General features: G+C 50.4%; 1 protein-coding gene across 1 annotated transcript in view; it reads right to left on the bottom strand.

Moving 5' to 3' along the window:
- The window catches only part of prkd1 (protein kinase D1), a 575,159-nt gene that overhangs the window by 326,713 nt on the left and 232,901 nt on the right, over positions 1-15,545 (bottom strand). The window contains exon 2 of the mRNA XM_072484262.1: positions 11,748-11,886. Within this exon, the coding sequence (XP_072340363.1) occupies positions 11,748-11,886 (139 nt within the window). The remainder of the gene's footprint in view (positions 1-11,747; positions 11,887-15,545) is intronic.

Raw genomic sequence — 15,545 nt, 5'->3', positions numbered from 1 at the left:
GCGTACTCTGACAAGGGGTGTTTTCCATGAGGCCTGAAGACCCTCATCCAAGGGGCATGATGGGAGGGGGGTGGACGGCTGCAGTCAGAATGAACCCCGTCAGGTTACCATTACCATCCAGGGTGGCAATTGCAATCAGCACTGTGAAACCTGAGGGCATGAGGTGTCTAGAAGTTCAAGGCCACTGGCTCTGGCGGCCAGGCTGTCAGGGATTAGTTTCTGGGTGGCTGGCTGTTCAAGTTGGAAGGCTTATTTAATCCGCAGCCCATGAGAGCTGGGGTAATGAGAGTGCCCTCTAAGGATGAAGTTGACATGCTAATTGCAGTCTTCACATGCATGAGATGTGCCTCACCTGCCACAAGGGGAAGGCAAATTCAGAATCAGTTCCCTGACCCTTGAGGAGTCATTGTGCCAATTTAGTCAGCATTGCAACGCATTAGTGTACCACTGATTGGTGCTCAATTTTTACCCCTTGGAAGCCTTGCCCCCAAGCATTGAATTTCAAGTATCATACTCACTTTTGCATAACAGAGAAGTGCTACAGATGTGAGCTTCAATGGGCTGAAATCACTTATCAGTCACCCCATTCAAGGGTTGATGGGGGGGCATGTCTTATTCCCCATGAGGTTAGAACGCAGGTCCAATGAATGTACTCAGCTGCCTTAAATGAAACTCTCAAGGGTCGAAACGTTTCATTCAGGTGGAGTCGGAACAACAGTGGGGAAGTGGCTTTTGTGTGACAGTGAAGGGAGTGAGGCTGAGCGGAAAGACGCTCACATAGGGGGAAGTTCATGGGTGCATGTTCCAGATATTGAGAAGGCTGTGGGTCAGGGCATTGACAGGACTCCTCATCGCTGACTTTGATGTTCTCTTCCTTTCAGTTTTTGGTTCTGGAGAATCATGGAGTCAGTCGAGCTGGCTTTTGATTGCGATCGACTCAGCGACATCGATTTTCCGCTGCATGTGGCCAGGAAACACACCCTACAGGGGAGGGGGAGGCAGAGCCCGTGAATCATCTGTTATGGGTCCGGTCCAGACCAGAACACCAAATTTGGTTCAAGTCCAGGACTAGAACCCAACTATTTGCATTTAGTAAAACTGCGAGGAAATGTTACTGCACCACAGGAGTGATAACACTGACCAGTGGACAACATTTATATCAAAACAAATCTTAATTTTAACTGCAGAATTAAGCACATTAGCAAAGAAGAAATAGCTTTCAGTGAACACTTATAACATCTTAACTTGCTTCCTGAAACCTGCCTCTTCATTCCAATTAAGCAAATACATATTTCAAATACCACTTATGTATAAAGCTAATAACCAAGTTTTACTTGCTTACCTTGGTGCAGAGCCCTTGGACAAATAAATATTTTTTAGGACCAAGCTGAAAACCTTCTTAATCATCTTAATAGAGTCCTGGAAAACACTCCATTTTCCACTCAGACCTGGTGCTTCCCATTAGCTACACCAGGTACACTGAAAGCACACAGCATTATTTTGCCTCTTGTTGCAAGATCTCCTTGATTTGTTTAGCCAGACTCAAACCGTTACATTACATTCTCTCTCTATCTGCATTCAGAGGAAGATGTCAGCGACACTCCACCAGATCCATGGCCGATTGGAGGAGTCCCAGAGGCTCGGGCATAGGAGATGTCGCCGGCAATACATGGCATCGAGGCCAATATTGCTAGGGTGGCGACCGCAGTGGAAAGCACGACGTCGGCACCATTAGTGAAAACGTTGCGCAGTCGGTGGCAGCCATGGCCCAGGGTCTTGGCAGAATGACCTACTCACTGGGTGAAGTCACCCAGTACCAGGCTGACCTTGATGAGGTTCTGCGGGACATGTCCCGCTCTCAGGTGGGAATGGCCAAGGCGCTGCTGTGCTTGTCTCAGTCTCAGGTAGGCATTGCCCAGGCGCTACAGAGCATGATCCAGTCACTGAGGAGCACCGCCGAGGGCGTCAAAACTATGATGCAGGCATCGGGGAACTGCCAGGGCTGGCAGAGCCAGATGATGTAGGGGCTCGAACCAGCTGCCCGTCCATCCCATGGTGAACCCCAGGGCCCTATGGGCACTGGGCGGAAGGAGGGGACATATAGTGCCAACCCAGACCCGTCCCATGGAGTGGCGACGGTGGCCACCAGCTCCCCCAAGTTTCACTCCTCTGATGAGGCCACATCTCGAAATCAGCACATGGGACAGGGCGGCACAGCTGTGCACGTGTCGCCAACAAGTGAGCCGGAACCCTCCGGCCGCAAGAGGGCGGCTGCCAGGGGTATCCAAGGCCACAGGAAGAAGTAAGCACCTGGCTGCCTACACCTCTGATGTGCACCCTGAGGAGATACAAGTTGGGGATCACGGGGCGCACTGGGGGAGGGGGGTGGGGGAGGGGGTGGGGGTGGGTAGATAGGGAGCGGCATCATCGGGAGAGTGAGGGCTTGTATTACATAATAAACCCCTTGTGCACAACCAGTATGATGCATCTGTCACTTTCTTCCGCAAGCAGACCGATAGATATCCGAACCCTTGGCCCTCCAGGCGTGCCCCCCTCCCCGTGACACCCACCCACCCTCCGGTCATGGACCTGTCCCAGGAGTTGTGAACCATCCCTTGGGTTTGGTTGTTGGCTGCGTGTGTGATGCTGCCTCCCGCAGTGTTCAAGCACAGTGTTCAGGCATCAATGTGAGATTGGGATGCTAGGCAATGACTCCCACATGCTACATGACCTGCCCACCCACGGGAATCCATTTGAGTTGTGTCAAGTGCTCACTTAACCACCATTGCCAATTCCCTATTAGCAATAGCCTTCAGCCACACACCCAGAGGCATCGGCAGCCTCCCCTACCCCCCCATCCTCCCATGGCAGCCTGCCCCTGCGGAGGATCCCCCACCCCCAGCCAATGGTCCCCCAGACCCCTCCGAGCACAGGGGCGGCAATCCCAGTGCCCCCTTTGCCTGTGACCAAAGATGGCTACTCACCTCCTCGGCTCCCCACATTGCGCCAACCTCTGCATTGATGACCGCTCTGACAACCCCGTTAACAAGGTCGAGCAGCACTTAAACAACCAGTACCACTCAGCTCGCAGCCATGCCGCCAAGATGACTCGCCCCCAAGGTATGGAGACCCGGACTTGGGGAGGCTCCTCGATGCGGTGGAGGCCAGGAGAGATGTCCTGTTCCCCCGAGGGTCTCGGAGGGTGAGCCATGGGGCAGCCAGTGCCACCTGGGATGAAGTGGCAGCAGCCGCCAGCTCTGGAAGAGTGAGCAGGAGGACTGGCTTCCAGTGACGCAAGAAGGTCAACGACCTACACTAGGCAGCACGGGTCAGTTGACACCCCACCGCTGAAACCTTCACTTTTTAAAAAAATATTTTTATTAAGGTATTTGAAAATTTTTATAATAATAGCATTAACAATAACATCAACATGGTATAATAAACATTTCCCCCCCCATCCCAATCTTCACACCCCAACCATAAAACAACAATCCGCCCCCCCTCCCCCCAGGGAGGGGCATCTGCTGACATTTTAATTTTCCCCGAGAAAGTCGACAAACGGCTGCCACCTCCGGGTAAACCCTAAAATTGACCCTTTTAAGGCAAACTTTATTTTTTTGACACTGAGAAACCCAGCCATGTCACTAACCCAGCTCTCGACACTCGGGGGCTTCAAATAAGATCCGTCTCTGGGCTACCAGGGAGGCAAAGGCCAAGACATCGGCCTCTTTCGCCCCCTGAACACCCGGCTCTTCCGACACTCCAAAGATCGCTACTTCTGGACTCGGCACCACCCGTGTTTTTAGTACCGTGGACATTGCCTTAGCAAAACCCTGCCAAAACCCTCTAAGCTTCGGGCATGCCCAAAACATGTGGATATGATTTGCTGGGCCTCCTGAAACCTTCTCACCCCCCCCCCCCCAAACCTCTAACTGCCCCCCCACAACCCACCCTTCACCCACCCTCCCTTCATTGCAACACTCCCATCACCCCAGCCCTCCTTTCATACCCACCCCCCAACCACTGTTTACCACGTGTGTGGCTAACAATGCTCTCTCTATGTCTCCGCAGGAGAAGCTCTCCCACAATAATTGGGAGAGGGCCCAGACCGGCGGAGGAGTGCCGGACATAAAAATCCTCATGGCCTTTGAGGAATGGGCCCTGGAGGTTATGGGGTTGACTAAGTTCAGAGCGGTCATCAATGCGGAGGTCGGCGCATGCCGCAGAGGTGAGGATCCATCGGGCCCCACCCGGGTGTACTGCCAAACGTAAGTTGTTAATGCCATACAGACTGACCACTCCCTCCCACTGACCACGTGTTAATTCGTCTGCAGGTCCTCCAACCGACAGCGACAGCCCCTTCGGTGTGGCCCCCTTCCCTGCCCTCTAGGAAATCACCTAGGAGGAGAGCTCCAAGGATGCCACGGTCGATGTTGCGGGCGGCAATGCGTGGCACCGAGGCTAATAACGCTAGGGTAGCGACCGAAGTGGAGATCCTGGTGTACAATTTCAGCAGCATAAGTGAAGGTGTCAGAAACCTGGCACAGTCGGCGACGGCCATGGCTGAGGGCCTCAGAAGAATGTCCGACTCATTGGGCCACATGACCCAGTACCAGGCTGACCTTGATGAGGTTCTGCAGGACAAACCCCGCTCTCAGGTGGGCATTGCCGAGGCGCTGCAGAGAATGGCCCAATCAGTGTGGTACATCGCTGAGGGTGTGGACTCTATGATGCAGACATTGGGGAGCCGCCAGGCCTGGTAGAGCCAGATGTTGCAGGGGCAACCAGGGCTCAAATCAGCCTCCCCTCCATCCCAAGGTGGCACCAACCGAAGGAGGGGGCACTGGGTAGCAATCTGGACCCATGCCGAAATTGGCCACCGGTTCCCCGAATTCCACCAATCTGATGAGGCCTCGTCTCGCAGCTACCACCCAAAACAGGGCAGCACGGCTGTTCATGTGGCGCCGACATGTGTGCCAGGGCCCTCTGGCCCCAGAGCCCCCAGAGGATACCCGCAAGAGGCATCGAATGCCACACAGGATGTGGTAAGCAGCTGGCTGTCTCCACCTCTGATGTGCATCCTGGGGAGATGCCTAGTGGTAGAGTAGAGCTAGGAAGCACACCGCGGATCACTGAGGGAGCGAGGGTAGGTGGGGGCAAGGAGTGGGGGAGAGGGGGATTTGTGGGGGTGAGGGAGGGAGGGTGGGGATAGTGGGGTGGCACCATTGGGATAGTGGGACAATGGTGTACGCTTATATGAGGAACATTAAAGTACCCTCACCACAAGCAGTATGATGAGGGTACTGCTGGCTTTCTGTTCCGTGATGCAGGCCACCACCAATTCCATGCCCCCAGACATGGCCCTGCCGCCGCCCTCCTTCTGACATGCCATGCCCATGCACACCCGACCGTAGAAGGTGCCCGGGTGTGGGGCCCATCCCCAGGGTGATCGAAGGTTGGCCGCAATGTCTGTGGTGCTGCCTCCCGCAGTGTTCAAGCACAGTGTCCATGCATCAAGGTGTGGTTGGGATGTTAGACAATGAGCCCCACATGTTCCATGGCCTGCCCACCCATTGGGGCCCACTTGGGATATGTGAAGTGCTCACTTAATCACGATTTCCAATTCCCTATTAGCAATACACTTCAGCCTTCAGCTGGAGGCCTCCATGGTCAGTGGGAGGGTTGGTCCAGGTGTTGGCATGACGGACCCGCGCATGTCCTACCCCCCACCCCCCCACCTCCCCATAGCCCCCCCCCCACTCCCCGCCCCCAGCCCTGAATGGCGGCCCACCCCCATCCGGGGCTACACCTTCCCCAGTCGATCCCCTCCCCCCTGAGCACAGAGGCAGCATGCCAAGTGTCCTGGGCTCACTGCCTGTGAGTGGCTGTTCACCTCCTCGGCCACCCGCACCATTGCAAATGGTTTGGCGCCCAGCGCAGTTATCATTTTCCGCCTCTCCCGCTATCCACCATCCTCGTTTCGATCGAGTGAGAGTGCAGCGAGACCGGAAAATCGCACCCCGAGGTTTTAATAATATTACTGCAAAAATACAAACTATAAAGAATGACAATTTCTTACATTCATCACATCACTGCAAGCAGGGCCATAGATGGTGTAGCCTCGGAGGAGACAGGTATTCTGGCGTAGAACATCTTACCTCCAGATGTCCGAGGTCCAGTACCGGAGGAGACTGCGACTGCGTTGGTGATAGTGGACCACCTGTGCCAGGTGATGCAAGAGTTGGCACCACATGAATTGGGAGCTCACCCATTGCTTGTGGCCCTGAAAGTCACCGTCGCACTAGGTTTCAATGCCACCGCCTCATTTCAAGCTGTACGGGTGACCTGCGCGGCATCTCCCAGTCAACCGCGCACACGTGCATACGTGAAGTTCACAGGTGCGCTATTCACCCACATGTGCATCAATTTGGACGGGACCAGGCAAGCCAGGACACCAGGGGCATGGACTTCGCCCACATTGCAGGCACGGCCCAGGTGCAGGGTGACATCAACTGCACCCACTTGGCTCTGCCATGGCCGTGGGGCGGCGACCTTGCTTGATGGACGCCTGTGCAATCATGGATAGAGGGTGCCTCACCTCTGCTCCCACACCATCCAGGAGTTTAGTGATAGCACCTTTGAAAAGGACACGGGGAGTCCACATCAAGTAAAATATGAACAAATTTTGATGAACACAAACAATTTTTACACTACCCGGTAGATCCCTAAGGAGTTCCTCTCGGGTCGTTGCCTTACTGACCGACTTTATTAATTCCCCTAGCAGGGGAGCACATACTCCACAAGGAGACAAGCATTCCCACCGCATAGGTCCCAAGCGGGATACTACAGCTCTCTCCGTTAAGCATGGTGCTGTCTACCTGACAGCCATGCCCCCCCACCCTCCCCCGGCTAGACTTGGAACAAGTGCAGGGGGGAGCTGGAAGAGGTGGCTAAAAGTAGCACCCAATTGATTACAACTCTCTCTGACTTTACAGAACAATAATGTGTTCTGGTTCCCAGTTAAAACTCAGAACAAAGGAAAGCTCTTCCCTCTGGAAAATGGTCTCCCGTTGCTAATGACTTACTTCTATTCACACCATAACTCTCTCTAAGCACATTAGAATCACAGTTGGAATTGAAACCAACCCCGACACATACAAACACCTTTGCCCAGCATGAATCTAACTATAGGTTTTACCCTTCCAGGCACAGAAACATAAATTAAACCCACTCAAACTGTATCTTATTTCTAATGTCTACCAATGCAAATATAAATCCCTTAAAACTACCTTAGTTTCCCTAATATGAAACAAGAGGTAGAATTATTTTAGTTGTGATTTCATGTGTTAAAATATTTGACTATCATTAACAAACAACAGAATGTTCAACATTTAATTACCTTGGTGCAAAAATTATTAGCTGTGTAAGTTTATGCTTAAATTTGAAAGGTACAACATCTTTACCACAACAATTCCTGTAAACATTTAACCTAAACTCAATGGCAGAAAAAACTAATTAAAATAGTTCTACTGTACATTAAAAGTTCAAGAGGGCATACTTCTCAAATTTATTCACCGTCTAAAAATAACAAATTAATTTCCATTAGATTTACAGTTCATTGGCTAAACAAATTAAAAGATGCAGGTGTAAGTCAGAACAGTTCCTGTCTCATGTCTAAATGAGTATGTCTTTTGCACAGCTGAGGTTAACAGCTACTCAAGTGTCATGACAACAATGATGAGAAAAGTCATACACACTCAGATTCAATATCTTTTTTACATTCTTCATGATCCCTTCCACAGATCTGTGGATTCTGCTGCAATTCCATCTCACTGTTTGGAAGACATTATCACCTGTAAATTTCCAATTGAATACAATAGCAATAATCCCTGCCATCGGAAGTCTTCTGCATATGTAAACCGTATATTGTCAGTCTGCAGTGCCGCTCATGATGCTGCAAGAATTGTAATCACGGGTTCTGTTACCCATCAATGAGATAAAATCGCAATGTCTTTTCAAGATGTGCTCTTTTAGTGGAGGTTGAATGTGGGGCTCTTGGCGGATAAGGAGGATTGTGAAAAGATAGGGGTGGCTATCTGGAACTATGTGGAGCAGAATAAGACGGGGGAGGTTTCTGCCTCCAAATTGTGGAGAGAGTTTATCTCGATCCGGGTGCACAAGGACAGGGTGGACGGGGCTGAGAGGTTGTGGTTGGTGGAGGCCATTCTGAGGGTTAACCAAAGGTACTCGGTGGTGCCTGTGGAAGCGCTGTTGAGGGAGAGACAGAAACCCCAGATGGAGCTTGGGCTTGCGTCCACAGGGAAGGCGGTGGGCAACTGCGCAAGGTCAGGGGAGCAGTCCATGAATATAGGGAGAAAGCCAGCAGGATGCTAGCGTATCAATTGAGCAGGCAGGCATCGGCGAAGGAAATTGGGAGGATGAGAGATGGCGGAAGTATGGTGTTAACACAGCCACAGGAGGTGAATGAGGTGGTTGAGCTGTTTTACCAGAAACTGTCCAGCTCGGAACCTGGGGAATGAGTGTGTGAGGAGGTTTTTGGATGGGCTGGATTTCCCGTGAGTGGCTGAGGTGAAGGTGCAGGGACTGGGGCCCCAATCAGGCTGAGGGAGGTAATGGGATTGATGCAGGGGGAGAAGGCCCTGGGTCTGGGTGGCTTCCCAGCTGAGTGCCACAAGAAGTTTGGGTCGGAGATGGGGCCTATGTTAGTCGAGATGCATAATGAATCAATGATGAGGGGAAAGCACCGCCCCCCCCCCCCCCCCCCCCCCATGTTGTCTCAGGCTTCGATATCGCTCATTATAAATAAAAACAAGGTCCCGGAGCAGTGTGGATCGTACCGCCCGATTTCGCTGTTGTAGATGCAAGGCTGTTGGTGAAGGTACTGGCAACATGAACAAAGGATTGTGTGCCGGGCATGATAGGTGAGGACCAGACGGGATTTGTGAAGGGGTGGCAATTGTCTTTGAATGTCCGAAGGTTACTGAATGTCAATATGATGCCCTCAGAGGGGCGAGAAGTATTTATGGCGATCGAGTGGTGTGGACGTACTTATTCAGGGCGCTGAGGCGGTTTGGGTTTAGGCAGCGATTCAGGGCGGCATGGTGGCACCGTGGTTAACACTGCTGCCTCACAGCTCCAGGGACCCGGGTTCAATTCTGGCCTCGGGTGACTGTTTGCATGGAGTTTTCACTTTCTCCCCGTGTCTGCGTGCATTTCCTCCATGTTCTCAGGCTTCCTCTCACAATCCAAAAATCAAAGAATTATAGACCCCCCCACAGTGCAGAAGGAAGCCATTCGGCCCATCATGTCTGCACTGATCCTCCGAAAGAGCAACCCAACCTATGCCCAATCCCCCTTCCCATCCCTCTAACTCTACATTTCCAATCCACCTAACAAGCACATCTTTGGACTGTGGGAGGAAACCGGAGCACACGGGGAAAACCCACGGAGACACAGGAAGAATGTGCAAACCCCACACTGTCGCCCGAGGTCTCTGTTGCTGTGAGGCAGCAGTGCTAACCACTGTGACACTGTGCTGCCCCATGTCCAGGTTAGATGGATTGGCCATGCTAAATTGCCCTTCGTGTCCAAAAGGGGAGGTAGGGTTACTGAGTTACAGAGATAGGGTAGAGGTGTGGGCTTAAGTAGGATGTTCTTTCCAAAGGTCGGTGCATAGCCTCCTTTTGCACTGTAAGGATTCTATGTTTGATGAACTGGGTTCGGCTGTTGTATAAGGCGAGTGTTCAGACTAGCAGGGTCAGCTTGGAGTACTTGGGTTGCACTGGGGTACATAGCATTAGAATTTACAGTGCAGAAGGAGGCCAGTCGGCTCATCGAGCCTGCACCTGTCTTTGGAAAAAACACCCTACCTAAGCCCACACCCTTTCACCCTTTCCCCGTAACCCAGCACCCTACCTAACCTTTTTAGGACACTAAGGGCAATTTAACATGGCCAAACCACCTAACCTGCACCTCTTTGGACCGTGGAAGGAAACCAGAGCACCCGGAAGAAACCCACGCAGACACGGGGAGAACATGCAGACTCCGCGCAGACAGTGACCCAAACCAGGAATCGAACCTGGGACCCTGGAGCTGTGAAGCAACAGTGCTAACCACTGTGCTACCATGCCGTACCGGACAAGACAAGGATGTCCCTTTTCCCGCTGCTCTTTGTCCTGGCAATTGACCCTAGGCAATGGAACTTAGGATCTCTAGGGGGTGGATGCGGTGAATTTTGGGGCAGTTTGGTCTCTTTTCAGGGTACAAATTCAATGTGGGGAAAAGACAGATATTCCCAATTAATGCCCAGAGGCAGGGGAGGAGTTTGGGGGTGGCCGCTTTGTCCCACTTCACTATCAGGGCTACACTTCCACCTTTTCCATTCGTTTTTTTTTTTCAAAATGTTATGTACCCTGGGAATATTTATAACCTGGAGCCATTTAAGAAACAATGGAAACAAGGGACATCCTTGTCTTGTTAGGGACGAGTTTTTGTTATCTTGGGGTACAAGTGGCACGGAGGGGGCCCAACCTCAAAGGTTGATTTTGCCGTGGTTGGTGGAGGGAATGAAGTTGGAGTTTAAGAGGAAGGATGTGCTGCCTGTCGGGTCCAGACGGTAAAGATGACGGTGTGCCGAAGTTTTTGTTTCTGTTTCAGAACGTCCTGGTCTTTGTGCCCACCTTGTTTTTTAGGACGGTTAATGGGATGATTTTGAGGTTCATATGGCTCCACGGGCTAGGAGAGTGTTCTTGGAGAAAGATTGACGGTGGGGCGGGGGGTGGAATTAGCGTTGTCGACCTTGCAAGACTTGGGCAGCAAACATTGCAATGGTTAGGAAATGGGCGGCGGAGGAGCGGTGAGTGTGGGGGCAGATGGAGACAGCCTTGTGTTATGGACCAGTTTGCGGGCACTATTGATGGCGCCCCTTCCGTTCTCGCCAGGCCAGGTACTCCACAAGCCCGGTGGTGGTATCAGTATTGAGGGTGTGGAGTCAGTGCCGGCAGCATTTTTGAGTGGTAGACATGACCCCATGCGCGATCTGCGGGGAGTCTATATTGTCGGGACCGGCTTGCTGTGTGTGTCCGCCATGTTGCGCGGGGCCGCCGCGAGCATGCGCGGACCGCGGCCGGAATTGCAGGGCCCTGTATCGGCAGCCAGAGCTGCATGGCGTACCCCAGGGCCCTGCAAGCCCATTCAAAATGGAGAATCACTGTGGCATTTCTCCAGGAAAGTCCAGAGTGATTCGCGCCTGTTTTCTCGTGGGCGTGGGACATTTTCAGAGAATTCCGCCCAGGATCCTTTATCACTAATGTTATTCTTCACTATCAGGGCTACACTTCCACCTTTTCCATTCGTTTTTTTTTTCAAAATGTTATGTACCCTGGGAATATTTATATCTTAACTTTGGGTGCTTTGTAACCATGACTATATCATGGTAATTAGATCTAAACCATTTATCCCTATGCACCAATAATTCATCTATCTTATTGCAAACTAAGGGAAGCATATTTAATAAAAGATCAGGTTAGAACAGTGGAGGCAAAAAAAACCTGGAGCCATTTAAGAAACAATGGAAGCTGCAGTTGGGAAAGAGGGAGGGTAATTAGTAATTTAGAATAAACGTTATCTGTGGAAATCTCAGTGCCAGTTTTATTCAAGTGAAAATCAGGTTATGTTATATAATCACATTATTGGGAGAGGATAGATACATGTATGTTACATATTACCTGACAGGACAACTTCAATCAAGTCGCCCTCTTGAATATCAGTTGCAGCCTTTACCAACTGTAGGATGTTTTCAGAGTTGGCTTCATGTCGAAACAAAAGGATTTTATCGTACATCCCGTAGAATCCACATTCAGGAAACTGAGAATAAAGAGATTAAAATATGAATAATTTGTCAGATATAATAGTGTGAAAGAACATTAAATTGGCATTAAACAACATGATAAAACTGAAACCTTCAAAACCTACTCACTATATCAGCATTTTTGTTACATAGGTGTAATCTAATTACAGGTTAATAGAATTATTCATTGGTCAGTTACCCTGTACTGTGGAGCATCGTGAGGTTATCCGTGGGTTTGCGGTAAAGCGAAGTGCTGAGGTGACCATCCTTGATGGAGACGAGTGTGTCCAAGAATGCAATCGATTCTGGAGAGTAGTCCATGGTGAAACAACTACACGATGACATCAATAAGTTCCATCCAACCATCAGACTCACCATGGACTACTCTCCAAAATCAGTTGCATTCTTGGACACACTCGTCTCCATCAAGGACGGTCACCTCAGCACTTCGCTTTACCGCAAACCCATGGATAACCTCACGATGCTCCACTTCTCCAGCTTCCACCCTAAACACATTAAAGAAGCCATCCCCTATGGACAAGCTCTCCGTATACACAGGATCTGCTCAGACGAGGAGGAGCATAACAGACATCTACAGACGTTGAAAGATGCCCTCGTACGAACGGGATATGGCGCTCGACTCATCGATCGACAGTTCCAACACGCCACAGCAAAAAACAGCACCGACTTCCTCAGAAGACAAACATGGGACACAACCGACAGAATACCCTTCGTCATCCAGTACTTTCCCGGAGTGGAGAAACTACGACATCTTCTTCACAGCCTTCAACACGTCATCGATGAAGATGAACATCTTGCCAAGGTCATCCCCACACCCCCACTACTTGCCTTCAAACAACCACGCAACCTCAAACAAACCATTGTTTGCAGCAAACTACTCAGCCTTCAGAACAGTGACCACGACACCACACAACCCTGCCATGGCAATCTCTGCAAGACGTGCCAGATCATCGACATGGATACCACCATTACACGTGAGAACACCACCCACCAGGTACGTGGTACATACTCGTGCGACTCGGCCAATGTTGTCTACCTCATACGCTGCAGGAAAGGATGTCCCGAAGCGGGGTACATTGGCGAGACCATGCAGACGCTGCGACAACCAATGAACGGACATCGTGCGATAATCACCAGGCAGGAATGTTCCCTTCCAGTCGGGGAACACTTCAGCAGTCAAGGGCATTCAGCCTCTGATCTCCGGGTAAGCGTTCTCCAAGGCGGCCTTCAGGACGCGCGACAACGCAGAATCGCCGGGCAAAAGCTTATCGCCAAGTTCCGCACACATGAGTGCGGCCTCAACCGGGACCTGGGATTCATGTCGCATTACATTCATCCCCCACCATCTGGCCTGCGAAATCCTATCAACTCTCCTGGCTTGACACAATTCACACCTCTTTAACCTGGGGTTACCCCATCTCTGGATCTGTAAAGATTTAATCACCTGCTAATGCTCACATTCCAAGCATTGTCTGGCGGCTTTGAATTTGTCTAAATATATGTTTCTGGAGCATACCTCTTCATTCAGCTGAGGAAGGAGCAGCGCTCCGAAAGCTAGTGACATCGAAACAAACCTGTTGGACTTTAACCTGGTGTTGTAAAACTTCTTACTGTGTACCTATTACAGTTCAGGCTGTCAGCTGTCCTGGACAAAGCCTCACAAATCCCAAAGCAACAAGGCTGGAGAACGAATTAATTCCCTTGACCACTTGTTGTATTTAGCATTCAAATTGCCCCCGTTCTTTTCAGACCATATTTAATATGTACTGATAGAACACATGTAGAATTTCTCCAAGTTAGCTGCAGGGTACACCATACACTGAATGTATAAACATTGAGGAGATCCAGGACAAATCTTAAGATTTGAGAATAATTGGTGACAGATCTCTGCAAAATAAGTTTTCAACTGATTGGCTTATTAACATTTCAACTAATCAGCTACGGCTGTAGTTTCTTTCTGTTTCTTTTGTACATTTAAAGTGTAACGTATGCTATACAGAACAATCATTATAAACTTTAAAGTGTTTGTTTGGAAGTGAAACAAACATCTATTTTTATCATATGTACCTGTCCTAAAAAGCAACTATTCATTTTATGTTCGGTATTTTCAAGATTCATTGGAAGTTCATTGGAGAAAGTTCAGAGGAGGAAATTCACTGGAGAAAGCAACTTTAACCTGTAGCCATCTGGGATGGCCACGTCCCGATTACAAAATGGACACTTGCAAAGAATGCAGGGAAAATTGGACAATACTAAGAAACGAGCAGGTGCAAGGTCTGTCTGTTGATGAGAACATTAAGCACTCAGACAGGACAGAAACTGCCAAGCAATCTACATACTAATGAGCCATCTCCGGGGACAAAAGGGAAACATTTAGATAAACAATGTTAGGACAGACTGCCCGGCGCCAGAAGAGATTAAAACAAAGCAGACCAACGGTCACCTTGGACACGCCCAGCGATCAGGGAACCACCCCTCTATTGGAGGAAGATTGATACGAATGATTGGGAAAGACCCAATTAATTGAGGACAAATTCAAGGCCCGCCCAAAAGCACACAAAGCCCTTTTAAGTATAAAAGGTATTCCCCAAGGGAGAATCTTTCTTCTTTGGCCTTGGCTCTGAGCGAAGAGAGACCCGCCGAGTTGCTGCATCAGACCCAAGTAAGTTCCAAGCCAATGCACGCTACGAGACAGACGCTCCCAGTTGCTACCCTGTAAACAGCTCAACCCAGCAGCCTCAGAACCGAGCAACGGCCATTGTTCCTCTGACTGAGTGGGCACCCGAAGCTAAGTATAGACTTTAGTAATAGTGATAGTTTAGTTTGTAGAGTTTATGCATGAGTAGATTTGACTGTGTGTAAATAAATGAGCATTGCTTTTGAACTTACTAACTGGTGTATCGAGTCATTGATCAGTATTCGGTTCTGACTCTTGTGGCGGTGTCGAAAGATACCTGGCGACTCTTGAGCAAACGTAATTAAACAGAGCTAAATTAAGAAACAGCTAAAGTTAGCAACAAACCACAGATAGTTTGAGGATGCTAAACATGTTTGATGTCCATACCGGGAATCCGACTCACTGTCTACGTGTCGTCGCTGGCTGGGTCCACGGGCACCACAAACCCCTCGGTGTCTTGACGATCAACAGGAGGCAGAAGGGGCGGGTGGGATCCAGGTCCCCCACTGTCTTGGGGCTCCTCCTTGGCTATATGGGGCACAGTGTCTGGGTCCTGCATGGGGCCTCCGGGCCATGTGCTGGTGGTTTCTGGTCACATCATCCTAAGTGGTCCAGGTGGCTATGTGTCTCTGCCCCCTTCACCTGGACCACGTAGGAAACTGTCCCCGACATGTGGAGAACTATGCCAGAGATCCATGTGATTCCAGTCCCAAAGTTCCTCACATAAACCTCGTCACCTGTCATTAAGGTGTGCGCCCGTGGGCGGCGGCGAGAGTCTGTCTCTGAGCGGTCCTGCCGCTGACGGACCCATGTCCCGACGTCGGGGAGGATGAGGCTGAGACACGTCCGGAGTCGGCACCCAATGAGCGACTCTGCCGGCGCGATGCCGGGTGTGGCATGAGGCATCGTATGATAACTGAAAATAAATCGCGGCAAACATATTTCACGCGACCCTGAGGTCATCTTTTTCATGGCTCT

Source organism: Scyliorhinus torazame, chromosome 2, assembly GCF_047496885.1.
Source record: "Scyliorhinus torazame isolate Kashiwa2021f chromosome 2, sScyTor2.1, whole genome shotgun sequence".
Taxonomy (NCBI): domain Eukaryota; kingdom Metazoa; phylum Chordata; class Chondrichthyes; order Carcharhiniformes; family Scyliorhinidae; genus Scyliorhinus; species Scyliorhinus torazame.
This window is presented reverse-complemented; position numbering and strand designations above follow the sequence as displayed.